The following is a 13,956-nucleotide window of genomic DNA, read 5'->3' on the forward strand; positions in this document are numbered from 1 at the left end:
CAAGCGTCATCCATGAAGACAGGAAGAATTCTGAAATATTGGACAATGCAAGCATGGAAATTACAACTTATAAAACAATGTTTTGTAAAGATTAGAAACTAGTTAGATTAAGTAATCTTGGCATTATTTCTTGATGTCAGAAATATGTAAAGTTTGGTATACAGACAACTACTTAACTGGAGGCACGGTGGCACAGTGGTTAGCACTGCTGTCTCAGTGCCAGGGACCTGGGTTCAATTCCTGGCTTGAATCACTGCCTGTATGGAGTCTACACATTCTCCCCATGTCTGTGTGGGTTTCCTCCGGGTGCTCTGGTTTCCTCCCACAGTCCAAAGATATGCAGGTTAGGTTGGATTGGCCATGCTAAATTGCCCCTTAGTGTCAGGGATGTTGGCAGGATTATGGGAATAGGGCCTGGGTGGGATTGTGGTTGGTGCAGATTTGATGGGCTGAATGGCCTCCTTCTGCACAGTAGGGAGTCCATGATTCTATAATCAAAGGTAGATGAATAATACACCAAGAACAGAACTTTTTGGCTCAATTGTGATGTTTCACATCATTTTGTTATTAAAATATTTTGTTAGAAGGATGAAGAATTTGTCCAACTAGAATTCAAGTCAAACTCTTGCACAAGCTTTCTAAGGCTGAATGTTTTAATTAGCAAAATCCAAAAATACTTCATAAAACATGGAAGACATTTCCTGGAGCCAGTTTTCAAAGTTCCTTCAGGCACAATGGAATGGACATTAACTTTGCCAACTTGATGTCTATGAGTCAGAAATGGCTTTGAAATGGGGCCAGTAAATTCATTCTTCCAATGATACCAATGATTATACTGCTTTGCTAATTGGTCCCCCTAAAGCTAAAATCAATCCCAAAGCTAAAATCAATCCCAAAATGAAGTTAAGAGATTCTACAGATGAGAATTCTTAATTTCAAGGCAGATTTTCTCTCCATGAGCTCCCAGTTGCACATTTTGGTATCTTTTGCTTAACGATGTGCACCTTGTGATGATTATTTGGCCAGCGTCTGTTACTTCCTCTGTGATTTCTTCAACATTCTGGTATGGGTGCTACTTGGACTCATTGCGCTTTTCAATTGCGTTCCACTCATCCAATACAACTTCCCTACCAGCAAATATCCCATTCAAATGTCTCAAATCCTCGCTTTTCCATTGCTATTACCATTTATTTATGCAAAGACTAAGGCAAACAACTCATTTAACATCTTCATTATTCTTTCATTCACCATAAGAATATTTCCATCTTTATCTCCAATTGATCTTAAAACTTTAATTATTTATTATATATTTGTAAAAAATCTTTCTCTAGTTTCCTTTAAATTATCTGGCAGTCATTCTTCATATTTCCTTCTCAGCTCTCAAAACCTCTTTGCATTCCATCTATATTTCTGATTTTCAGCATGGTTTTCTTTTATATTATTAACCAGTAACTTCTTCAATTTTATTCTAATTTTCATTTCTCTACTTACTCAAGGAACCCCAGCATTTGCTGCTTTCCTTTATTCAATAGGGAAAAATGTATGCCTGAATTTAATTTATCTTTTCATAGAAGTTATAGAAACCTACAGTACAGAAAGAGGCCATTCGGCCCATCAAGTCTGCACCAACCACAATCCCATCCAGGCCCTACCCTCATATCTCTACATATTTTACCCACTAATCCCTCTAACCTACATATCTCAGGACACTAAGGGACAATTTAAGCATGGCCAATCAACCTAACCCGCACATCTTTGGACTGTGGGAGGAAACCAGAGTACCTGGAGGAAACCCACACAGACACAAGGAGGATGTGCAAACTCCAACACAGTCAGTGACCCAAGCCAGGAATCAAACCCAAGTCCCTGGAGCTGTGAAGCAGCAGTGCTAACCACTGTGCTACCGTGCCGCCCACTGTGTTTGAGCATTTTCTGTTGTTAGTGTATTCTCCTTTGTAACAGTGATTCTTTCCAGTTTATCCAGACAAATTCCTTTTCATCTCATTTAGATGCATTGTCTTTGTGAGGAATTCCTTTATTCTTGATCTTTCACACTCTTTTAGGACAGCACAGTGATACAGTGGTTAGCACTGCTGCCTCACAGCACCTGGGACCAGGGTTTGATTCCCAGCTTGGGGTCACTTGTGCGGACTCTGCTCGTTCTCCCCGTGTCTGCGTAGGTTTCCTCCGGGTACCCTGGTTTCCTTCCACAGTCTGAAAGACATGCTGGTTAGGTGCATTGGCTATGCTGCACTCTCCCTCAGTGTGCCTGAACAGGTGCCAAACTGCGGCGACTAGGGGATTTTCACTGCAGTGTTAACGTAAGCCTACTTGTGACTAACAATAAATAAACTTTATGGAGTTTAATAAACCTATTGTGTTATGTCCAATGTGCTTTATATATCCATCCCCTTTACATTTATTACTTCCCCACCATTTCAACAACAACTTAGAGAGTGCCTTTAACATAATAACATTTTCCAAGGCACTTCACAGTAGCATTATAAAACAAGTATGACAGGGAGCCACATTGGCTATCCCACCCTCCCAGCATCCCAACTTCCAATCTGATCCCCCCCCATCTCTAACCCCTGTTCTGACACCCAACCCCCACCCCCAAATTCTATCCACTTACCTTAGACACCTACATTCTTCTTGGCCTGTTAAAGACGTTTAAACTTCAGTGGACCTTTAACCTACCTGGTTTATGGCAACTAGTGCTGTAAAAAATGAGGCATGTCTTCCTTCCCTTCGACTCAGCTGCACTTTGATACGAGGCCCTGGGGATGCATTGTATGACTTTGTTCGTCCCTGGCTTATGAAAGGAGGTCAGGTGAGACAGGTTTGGGAAAAAAGAATCAGAAAATTGGGCATATTGTAGCAATCTGATTAAGTTCAGGCCTATTTGGTCAGATAGCCCAAAGATTGGTCAATGAGATAGGTTTTGATGTGAGTCTTAATGAGGGAAACCAGGTGAATAACTCAGGAGTTGGTGTCCCTTCACCAGATTCCCTTTATTTACAAATTGAATTCCACTGCTGAGAGTGCTTCAGGTACAAAGTTAGAATCTGGAGTGTCTGTAGCCCTGTCACTCATTAATATACATACAGCTGAAACTCTCTGATTGGACAGGCAATCATCATCTCAAGCAGGGATATCTTTTTGTGTTTAACCAAACAAACAAAATCAACTTAACTTCGGGACAACTCAAAAAGGGCAGCTCCCTAAAAGGAGGGGAACTGCTCGAAACCAAAAACAAAGCGGAAAGGAAATTTAAGACATCAAATTAAAATGTGATTATGGGGGTCAATAATATACCCCAGTCCCTGCATCAACTGTGCCCTCAGACACCGCATGCTCCCTTTCCAGGGACACCCGGCCACGATTATAACCAAGGAAGAGGGGCAGACAATCAGACAATCAGGTTGGATGATCCCCTTGGTTGTCCAATGCCTGAACCTGTAGATGGCAAGCCTTGCCAGGCCCAGGAGTAGGTTCACAAGGAGATCCTTCTCCTTCCCTGCCACTCTCCGCACTGGATGCCTGTAGATCCCAATTAAGTTCAGGCCTATTAGGTCACGTACCCATAGATTGTTCAATGATGTAGGTTTTAATGCGTGCTTTAAAGGAGGAAACTAGGTGAATAACTCAAAGGCTGGTGTCTCTTCACCAGATTCCCTTTATTTACAAACTCAATTCCACTGCTAAGAGTGCTTCAGGAACAATGTCAGAATCTGGAGTTTCTGTAGCCCTGACACATCATTATATATACAGCTGAAACTCATTATGTCACAATCATTATCTCAATCAGGAACCTCATACTCCAAGAACACAATCTCATGGGTCTCGTTGTGGCCATTACACCAGGGTAGATTGGCAGAGAGGTTTTAGATCACGATTGCTTTTTCAAACCCGAATCTCCCCACTCTATCTAATGCAGAGGTCACAACTGTGAATATCATTAAAAACTCTGGGGCGGGGCCTATTAATGGCTGACAGCTCTGGAACTCTGCACATGCGCAGTGGCTCCGATCTGTCAGTCTCCTGTTTGATGGCCAGCTCAATCACTGGCCAGCCTCGGACCACTGCAGTGTTGCCCCTCCAGCTCCCCCCATGGCTCAATCACATTTTTGATCAGGTTAATCTTTCAAGGTGAGCTGGAAACAAGTGTGGCAGTTAGTTAAGTAATAGCAAAACTTTGAATTTTTAAAAGAAAATTATAAATAGTATGATAGTATGGAATTCCACAAGAATTCCCAGGCCAGCCCCAAACCCCTCCCTCTGTCCCAGAGCGCCTCGATGTCCAGCCTCCTCGCACGCAGCAGTGGCAATACCCCCAACCCTCTCATCCCGGCAGACCCCCCTCCCCTGCTGACCCTTCCCACGGTCAGACACCACCCTCCCCAGAAGGGAGGCAGGCCCCGCCCTCCTTAGCAGACCACTACCCCCACCCCAGCCTGCCCCGATCGCTGGCCTCCCTCCAGCCCAAACCGATCATCATGCAGAGTGGCAGCAGGACCCCCACCCCACTGGCCACAATAGGTTCTGCCCCTTGGCACTGCCTGATGCTCAATGGTCAGTGCCAAGGTGCCCCTGGACATGGGCACTTTGCCCCTTGGGTAGTGGCAGGGGCACAGGCTGGCACTGCCAGGGTGCCCATGCCCAGGGGCACCACACCCCACGGTCCAACCCCCTAGAGGGTCCCAAGTGACCCCCCCCCCTTCATTCCGGTGGGTCTCTTGCTAGTTTCCCGAACATGGGGACTATTCTAAATCCGGCAGGAGTGAAATACTCCTGGCAGGATGGGAGATGCTATTGGGCCTGGCAATGCCTGTGCCAGACGTGATAATCATGTGGTAAAACAGATTTAAAATACATTAAAAAAAGATTTAAATCAGTTACTTCTCTTCCTGCTGGTTTCCACTGCAGTCCTGATTGCAACTGTTCCCTGGCTCTGGGAGACATGCATGCATCGGGAATGCATGCATGAATCCTGCGAAATGGTCGACATGCGCATTTCCTGACCTGACCCACTAGAAAATCTCTGGGTTGCAACGGGAGAATTGCCCCCAAGGTTTACATCTGCCACTGTTCTGAAGGGACACTAAATAAGTGTTTTCAGGATCAGTTGATTACCCATCCACCACAATAATAATTGGTGTAAACTTAATATGCGGAGAGCCAAATAAAAGATTAAAATTTATCTACACAGAACATGCAACAGCCCTTTGTGAATCAGCAGCCTGTTTTAAAGTGCACCCAGTTTTCCTCATTGACTTCAAAATCTCTTGGTGGTTAACTACCTCTTACATTTTCCCCAAATAGTTTGCTGAATACAATAATCAACAGAATGAAAAACAAATCAAAGAAGTCCTTGCTAGATCAAGCTGCAATGGCTTCCTCCGCACAATTTTATCTGTAAAAACTAGGACCAAGATCAAAAATGTCAGGGAGCATCAGCCAGGCTATAGTCATGATTTTTGACACAAGGAATAAACATGTTAACCTACTTGGCGCTGCAATAATGTAAATCGCTATCTTATTAATCAAATTCATCATCACTTAACTTCCCTTCTTCAAATGCCATATTCCTCTGATGTCTGCGCGATTTTCAAATGCCAAAGCTTTGCCTGGAGATAGAGAAGTTAGAAACTGCTTGACTGAATACCATTAACAGCAAGAACGCCGAACAAGTGTGAAGTAGGAATTATGGATTATATACTGAAAATATATCCTCTTAAACTGTAGTTTAATATCAAGTAATTACAGCTTTGATATTTACAATGGGCAGAAGAATAGAAAATGATCCCCTCTTCCCCAGTATAAAACATTCCCAGGACAGCGATAAAGGCAGAGTCTTTCACAATACCAATTACTCAAGCTTACCCATGAACTTACAAGCGCAATCATTACTGCACCAGCCTGAAATTTCTAGCCATGCTTGTGCCCTTTCTCAAATAAGACTGGACTGTCTGCGACACATAAGGCCCAATTATGTCTCCGTTTATCCTTGCTTAAAGTGTATTAAACCAATCCAAACTCATTTCCCTTTGTACTTGGTGAGAAAGAGACTTTCATCTTGAAACTGAGCTGAGTTTAAATCCATAAATCAGAAATGAAGGGACAATGTTCTAACCCAGTGAACCAGCCATTCCTGGCAGCATCCAATTTTGTTGTCCAACTTTAAATTCAGCACTGATTTACACATCTCACTTTCAAGAAACATTTCATAAACCATCAAAAATTAGGGCCAGCGGTCTGTAATTGCGTTATTTCAGTTCTATTTTGAATAAACTTCATAAAATATAACCCCAGTGCTATGAGTACTATTTCAATCATTTTCTGAATAACATAAATTATGACTAAAGCTCTAATTTTTTTGCATATTTCAATTTCAAGCAAGGGGAGACATCTTTTAAAAAATCTCTTAAATCAAAAACTTGATTTTATTCAACTTTCAGAACACCACCTAAGTGTCAAAGTTATTTCTGCAGATTTTTCTGAATCAGGAAAGAGGTTCTGGGTAGGTTATATACAAAATAAAAAAAAATTACCATACCTGTGAAAATAGTCTTCCTTCTCTGCCACTCATCTATTGTTACTGCTTCCTGAGCAAGAGTATTACCCACAATGTACAGTGAAAATGCAGGATTTTTTTTTATTAAGACAGAAGCGCTGATTTATTGTACACTCAAAAACAATTTGAACATTTTTTTTATGAGGAACAGATCTGCAAAAGAGCTAAATAAAAAGATATGCACAGAAACAAGCACTTAAGAATGAAGTTAATTATCCCTTGCACGATGGATACAATATAGTAAACGTAAACAGATTTGCTTTCAAAGGTTACATATAACACTACTGACCAGGAAATGCATGTAACTTTACAAATACCATTAATAACTTACCAAACTGTAAATAAAATGCAATTAAATAAATAATTTGCTGTTCGACTTTAACTTCATTCAGTTTTTGTTTGATATGTTCCTAGTATTAGTCTGCCATATTATTCTCTATGGTTGCTTTAATTTATTGCAATTTAACCTGGTTGAAAATGTGACTCTTTTAAAAAAAGACTGAACATTGAATTAGTCTATTATTGCACTGACTACAATCCAGTAGTAATTTGGTTCTCAGTAAATGTTACATTTAAAAAATTAAACATTCAGAATATGTGGCTAGCATGAGCAAGCGGAAAAGGAAAACAGAACCAAAATCTAAATTATATACATTCCACTTAAACACCAGAAAACACCACTTGACTTGGAATTCAATTTTTAAGTGTGCAAAACATTACGGTTCTATATAAAAATATGTGCATTATGAAGACATAGTTAAATTATTTGTCACTAATACATAATTATTTGTATATACATTGCAAACATTACATCACTGTATAGTTCTCATCTTTTCTGCACTTCTGCATATTGTGGCTTTACACAATAAAGTGCCTGTACACATAAATCTGACTCAAATCAATGTGATTGAGCTATGGGAAGCTAATCAAGTTCCATTCAAAAAATGTTTGCATACCCCTTTTTTTTGCATCCCCTTACAAATTCTTTGAAGCAACGACAAGGGATCAAGCAATAAGTATCATTGGACAGAGTAATGGACGGGATTTTACGGCCTCACTTGACCGAGATCGGAAATTCCCACCCGAGATCAACGGACATTTCCGTTATCCATCCCTCACTCGCTCCGATTCTGTGGCGGGCAAGGCAGGAAAGTTGTGACAATAGTCTGTGTTTTACAGTGATTGATTGGCATGAGCTAAGTCTTTTTCTTCCCCAGAAAGTTTATCCACCCCAGCTATACCACGAGATCATCAGTGTCTTCTCGTGTGCTCGCCATTCGGATAAGCCCCCTCTTCCTAAGAGGTGTATTTGTGACATTGTGCATCTCTGTACTGTTTTCAGGCCTATGGATGTCAGGGTTTTCACTTGACATTTTTAAATGGTCTATTTTCTTCCGTTCGGAAGCCAGTAGTTCTACTCTTGAGTCTGCAGAGACACTAGAAGAAGGGGTTGAATGATTGCTATCGGAAAACAGGTCAGATAAACTGCTTAACGAACTCACATCTGAGTGGTCGAATGATAAGTCTGGAATGGTAAGATGCTTGCTTTGACAGGCTGGAGGAATCCGTTGGTCAGATTTTGAGCTTTGGTTCCCAGGTTGCAAGTCTACGAGTTCTAAAGAATCTCTATGAACCATGGACTCAGAGGACAATGTGCGTTTGCGTAGATGCATCCTGGCTTCAGATGCTGCAGTATGAGAAGATAGTCCACTTTCGCTCTCTATGGGAGGCTCAATTGAGATACAGGGTGGACTCATTTTTTTCTTTCTTCGAGCTGCAAGAATATATTCAGAATCCGACTGAACATGGACAGAAGGTTCTTGCTTTTCTTCACCAGAAAATGAACCTTCAAACTGTAAGCTTGCATCTTCATCGTCAATTGATGGGCATATTTCAATTGAATGTCTTCTTGGGTCATCTGCCCAAGAAGGTTTTGTCAATAATCCCTGTGCATCAACACTGTAAAACTTCTTTAAGTCTTTCTCCCTGCCAATGCCAGCCAAACCTGTTGTGCTGTTGGCATTCTTTAAAGCCACAACTGATGGACTGGGAGAGAGGAAAGGTGATAATGATAGGCTTCTTGCTTCAGACTGTCTCCTCCAGTTTCTCATTGAGTTGTTGATGCAACACACTTCTTCATCAGCTGGGTCCACAGAGTTGAAGAAGGAGCTTGCCGGGCTATTGCTACCACTGCTGTGACTGGGTGAGCGGCTTGGGATGCTGCGCTGGCTGTAGACCTGCTTATGTGTATAGACACTCGATTGCTTGCTGCGTGGTATCAACAGTGGTGAGGTCTGAGGGGTGACCTTTGGAGACAATGGTGTGGAGTGCATTAATGGTGGAACCAAGATGTGATGAGGTGAAACGTTTGGTTGCAGACTGTCATTGGATTCTACCTTCAGGCTGTTTTTAGACTCCGTATTCATAACATCCACTGAGTCATTTCTCATAGACTCCTGGAATGTAAGCAGTCACAAAATATCAGAATAAGTTCACACTGCACAACATGAATCAAACGAGTCTCTTGCCTTGTATTCTTAATTTTGCAGACTTTCTCACACTATCATTGCTCCTGCAGCAGCCCCAACCCCCACCCCTCCGCCCCACCAATCCCACTCTCCGCTCCCTTCACCAGTTTTCAATTCCTCTCCTGTGGTAATATAGAAAGAAGAAAATACATTTCATACAGTGCCTTTCACATCTTCAGGATATTCCAAAGTGTTTTACAGTCAATTTGTTTTTGAATTCATTTGTAGGATGTGGGTATTGCTGACAAAGCTGTCATTCATTATCCATCCCTATTTGCTCAAATGTAATTTCATACAACCCAGTGGCTTTACAAGCATTTTCTCAGTTTCTTCCCTGTTGCCATCAGACTTTTGAACGGACCTACCTCACCCTATGTTGATCTTTCTCTATACCATAGCTATGACTGTAACACTATATTTTGCACCTCTCCATTCCTTAACATAGAAACTAGAAGCAGGAATAGGCCATTCAGTCTTGTGAGCCTGCTCTGCTATTCTTATTGATCACAGTTGATCATCAAACTCAATATCCTGATCCCCCCTTCCTCCCAAATCCCTTGACCATTTTAGCCCCAAGAGCTATATCTAATTTCTTCTTGAAATTACACAACGTTTTGGCCTCAACTACATTCGGTGGTAGTGAATTCCACACATTCGCCACCCTCTGGGTGAAGAAGTTTCTCCTCACCTCAGTTCTAAAAGGTTTGCCCCTTATCTTCAACTATGATCCCTAGTTCTGACTCCCCCACCATCAGGAACATTCTTTCTGAATCTACCCTGTCTAACCTTGTTAGAATTTTATAGGTTTCTATGAGATCCTCTCTCACTCTTTTAAACTCCAGTGAATATAATCCTAATCAACGTAGACTTTCCTCATATCACAGATGTACCATCCCAGCAATCAGCCTAGTAAACCTTTGCTTTAGTCCCTCTATAGCAAGGACATCATTCCTCAGATAAGGAGATTAAAACTGCACACAATACTCCAGGTGTGGTCTCATCAACGCCCTATACAATTGCAGCAAAACATTCCTATCTCTACACTCAAATCCTTTTGCTATGAAGGCCAACATACCATTTGTCTTCTTTACTGTCTGCTGTACCTACAGGCTTACTTTCCACAACTAATGCATGAGAAAATCTTCTCTATGAATGGTGTGCTTTGTCTGTAGTGCGCGCAAGAAACAATATTTTTCACTATATACTAATACATGTGACAATAATAAATCAAATCAAATCAATCAAGGGCAGTTCAGAGTCAACCACATGGTTGTGAGATTAGGGTAACATATAGGCCAGGCTGCATAAGGACAGTAGGTTCCCCCCACCCCCCCAACAGGCACTAGTGAACTAGCTGAAAATCAACAGCTTCATGGTCACTTCTACAGACACCGTCTTAAAAAATATTTCCGCACTTTTAAAAATGGCATTGAAATTCTCAAGCTGTTGCGGTAAGATTTGAACTTGCCTTCAGTCCAGAACTTTGGTTTACCAATCCAGTGACACAGCTACTATACCACTGCATCCATACTTTCTGAAATGTCATCATTCTTAAGTAGATGACAAATAAGATAATGTCCAGGCAATCTGAAAGTTTCCTTTTCAATGGAGGAATAAATGCTCTTCTGACTTGATTGTCATCTACATGAACAGCTCTACAGGGTTTCAGTTTAACACCTCACCCAGAAGACAGTGTAGCAAGCCCTCAACATTGCACTCAAGTGTCAACCTAGGTTATGTCTCAAGTCCCTTACATTGTGTTTAAACATATTGACCTTGATTTTGCAATCCACAGTGAATGAATGCAGCAGCCGTTCATTATATTTACACTCATCCTGACATCCTGTGAGGATTTGCTTTGGAACATTTCATGTGATTACAAAGCCATTTTGGCACAGGACCCTTTCCAGAAGACCTGGGACCTGTGTGAACAGGGCGAGTAACTAATACTTCCCTAATCTGTCAGATCGAATAAATCTACTGAGGTGCACAGGGTCTGAGCCAGAAAGTTTCTTTTTATTCATTTATGGGACACAGGCATCACTGGCTGGCCAGCATTTATTGCCCATCCCTAGTTGCCCCTGGAGGGGAAGTGAGAGTCAACTACACTGCTGTGGCTCTGAAGTCACATGTTGGCCAGACCAGGTCAGGACAGCAGATTTCCTTCCCTAAAGGACATTAGTGAACCAGTTGAGTTTTTATGACAATCGACCATGGTCATCAGTAGATTCTTAATTCCACATAATTTTAATTGAATTCAAATTCCATCATCTGCCATGGTGAGAACAGAACCTAGTCCCCAGAACATTGGCTGAGTTTCTGGATTAATAGTTTAGTGATAATACCACTAGGCCATTGCCTCATTCAATGCCAAACAGCTCATTCAATACCAACTCAAGTACAGGAAGAGGAATAGGTTAGGTGGATTGGCCAGGCTAAATTGCCCTTTAGTGTCAGAGGGAATAGCTGGGGTAAATGCATTGGGTTATGGGGATAAGGCCTGGGTGGGATTATGGTCGGTGCAAATGGCCTCCTTCTGCACTGCAGAACTCTATGAATAATGAGAGGGGACGAAAGATGGGATCACGAGAGAAAGAGAGAGAGAGAGCTAAAAGAGACAAATAAGCAGAAAAAAAGTTGATGTAAATTAGGCAGACTTCATGCAGACATAGGAAAGCCGGGCAACTCCCATTCAATCTCTGGGAAACCATTAAGTTCTGGTGGGTAATGGGATAAATGTTGTCAACCGGCTCATTAATAACTATAACTGACAAGCCCTGCTGAGTTTGCTGGTGACCTACTGGTGGTGGTGTGTGGGGGGTGGTGGGTGGTGGTGGGGGGGGCGGGGGGCAGGGGGGCGGTGTCAGGGGAGAGAGAGAGAAAGAGAGACAGGGTTCAGGTGTTTCAATATGTCAAGCCCATGGAGCACTACTGACAGAAGCCATCATTTATGATGGCACTGCCAGTAACGGAGAACTGTCGGTCACTGACTGGCCAGCAGTTCTCAGTATGCAGGGCTGGTGGTGGGGGCACGGGGACTAAATTAGGGTGGCTACAAACATAGGGATAGAAACCTAATGATACTGTGTTCATTTAAAAGATGTAAAAGGGGCACCACATGTCCAGTGGTGTGTGTGAGCAGATTCTGTGCATGAAATAGGCATTAGCAACCCCCTCCCCAGTGCTTTTTAGAATCATAGAATCCCTACAGTACAGAAGCAGGCCACTCAGCCCACCTGTTCTGACCACAATCCCACCCAGGCCCTATCCCCATAACCCCATGAATTTATCCTAGCTAATCCCACTGACACTAACGGGCAATTTAGCATGGCCAACCCACCTAACTCACACATCTTTGAACTGTGGGAGGACACCCACACAGACATGGGAAGAACGTGCGAGACTCCACACAAACAGCAACCCAAGCAGGGAATCAAGAATGGGCTTCTGGTGCTGTGTGGCAGCAGTGCTAATCATTGTGCCACCATGCCACTCCTTGCTACCTTCTGCACTGTAGGGATTCAATGAAAATCAGGACACAGTTTAAATGACATGCTAACTTGCTTTCAGCCGCTTTGCATACCTGTCAATGACCCCAAATTAAAAGCAAGTGCCATCGATTTCTGAGAAAGTTGAGCCAACTGCAAAATGTGAATACTTTTTGAAATAAAATCTCTCAATACCTGTCTGTGCAGCAGCCTGTTAATACTGGGTGATCTCGGTGGTCTCTGTGGAGGAGGGATTTTGGGGAGGGTGATGCGGCTGGTCGAAGCAAAGTTATGATGAATTACCTCAGTGGGAACTCCAAGGTATGTAGAAATTTCGACAGGCTGAGACTGGACCGAAGTCACAGACCCTAAATAAAAAACCCAGAGTAAAAACAAACCCTGAATAAAAATAACTTGAAACCAAAGGCAGTTTTTTCAAATAAAAGATCCTTTTTTTGCCCCCTGCAATTCCACCCCTTCAGGGGAGGTTTAACCTTATTGATTACAATTTGAATCTCTGTTTTGTGATAGTATATTTTTTAGCTCTTGACAGACACTATTGAGTTCCTCAGTTAGCTTATGCTTCCAAACTTAACAGGTCAGAGTCAATGCAGACTCTGGCAAGATTATGAATGGGGGTTGAGATTGGCATCTCAAAGTTTGACTCGGATTGTTCAACAACCCAATCAATGTGTGGCACAGTGGGGCCTGGAGTTGGATCAGGTGTTCCAGATCTGAGGCCTAGTTGGGTTCAGAAATGCCAGTCATGCAGGGAAATTTGGTTGTCAGCCTTAAAAGATACGGCCAATCCGACAAGCAAGAGCATGTGGTGGGGTGGGATCTCTAAGCTGGGGTAAATCTGTGCTAAACTTGTGCAAATTGAGGGTTGTGGAGGGTAAACCTTTTGTTTGCACGTTAAGTTGGCTCTCTGAAACAAGTCTCACAACTTCAGGTTAAAGTCCAACAGGTTTATTTGGAATCACGAGCTTTCAGAACGGTGCTCCTTCATCAGGTGAGTCTCCATTCATCTGATGAAGGAGCAGTGCTCCGAAAGCTCGTGATTCCAAATAACCCTGTTGAACTTAAACCTGATATTGTGAGACTTCTCACTGTGCCCACCCCAGTCCAATGCTGGCATCTCCACATCTCTGAAACAAGACCTTGGGGCCAGCCTCTGGGCAGGGCAAGGGAAAACCAAACATAACCTGTCCCCACACCTTGTCTGTAGAGTTTAGTTACACTCTCAAACCATTGAAGACCTGCAACTGGAGGGTCTCCCTCCTGCAGCACTACAAAGCCCAGACTTCCTAAGTGCAACTCATAGGACTGATTTAAAAAAATCAATGAATTTTAGATAATTGCT

At 42.5% G+C, this 13,956-nt stretch overlaps 1 protein-coding gene across 1 annotated transcript in view; it reads right to left on the reverse strand.

Moving 5' to 3' along the window:
- Positions 1-6,679: 6,679 nt before the first annotated feature.
- The window catches only part of cacna1ha (calcium channel, voltage-dependent, T type, alpha 1H subunit a), a 252,931-nt gene continuing 245,654 nt past the window's right edge, over positions 6,680-13,956 (reverse strand). The window contains 2 exon segments of the mRNA XM_080206889.1: positions 6,680-9,033; positions 12,789-12,961. Coding sequence (XP_080063015.1) covers positions 7,813-9,033; positions 12,789-12,961 — 1,394 coding nt within the window. The 3' untranslated portion in view covers positions 6,680-7,812.

This window comes from Carcharhinus amblyrhynchos, chromosome 18 (assembly GCF_965287045.1).
Source record: "Carcharhinus amblyrhynchos chromosome 18, sCarAmb.v2.hapA, whole genome shotgun sequence".
Classification (NCBI taxonomy): domain Eukaryota; kingdom Metazoa; phylum Chordata; class Chondrichthyes; order Carcharhiniformes; family Carcharhinidae; genus Carcharhinus; species Carcharhinus amblyrhynchos.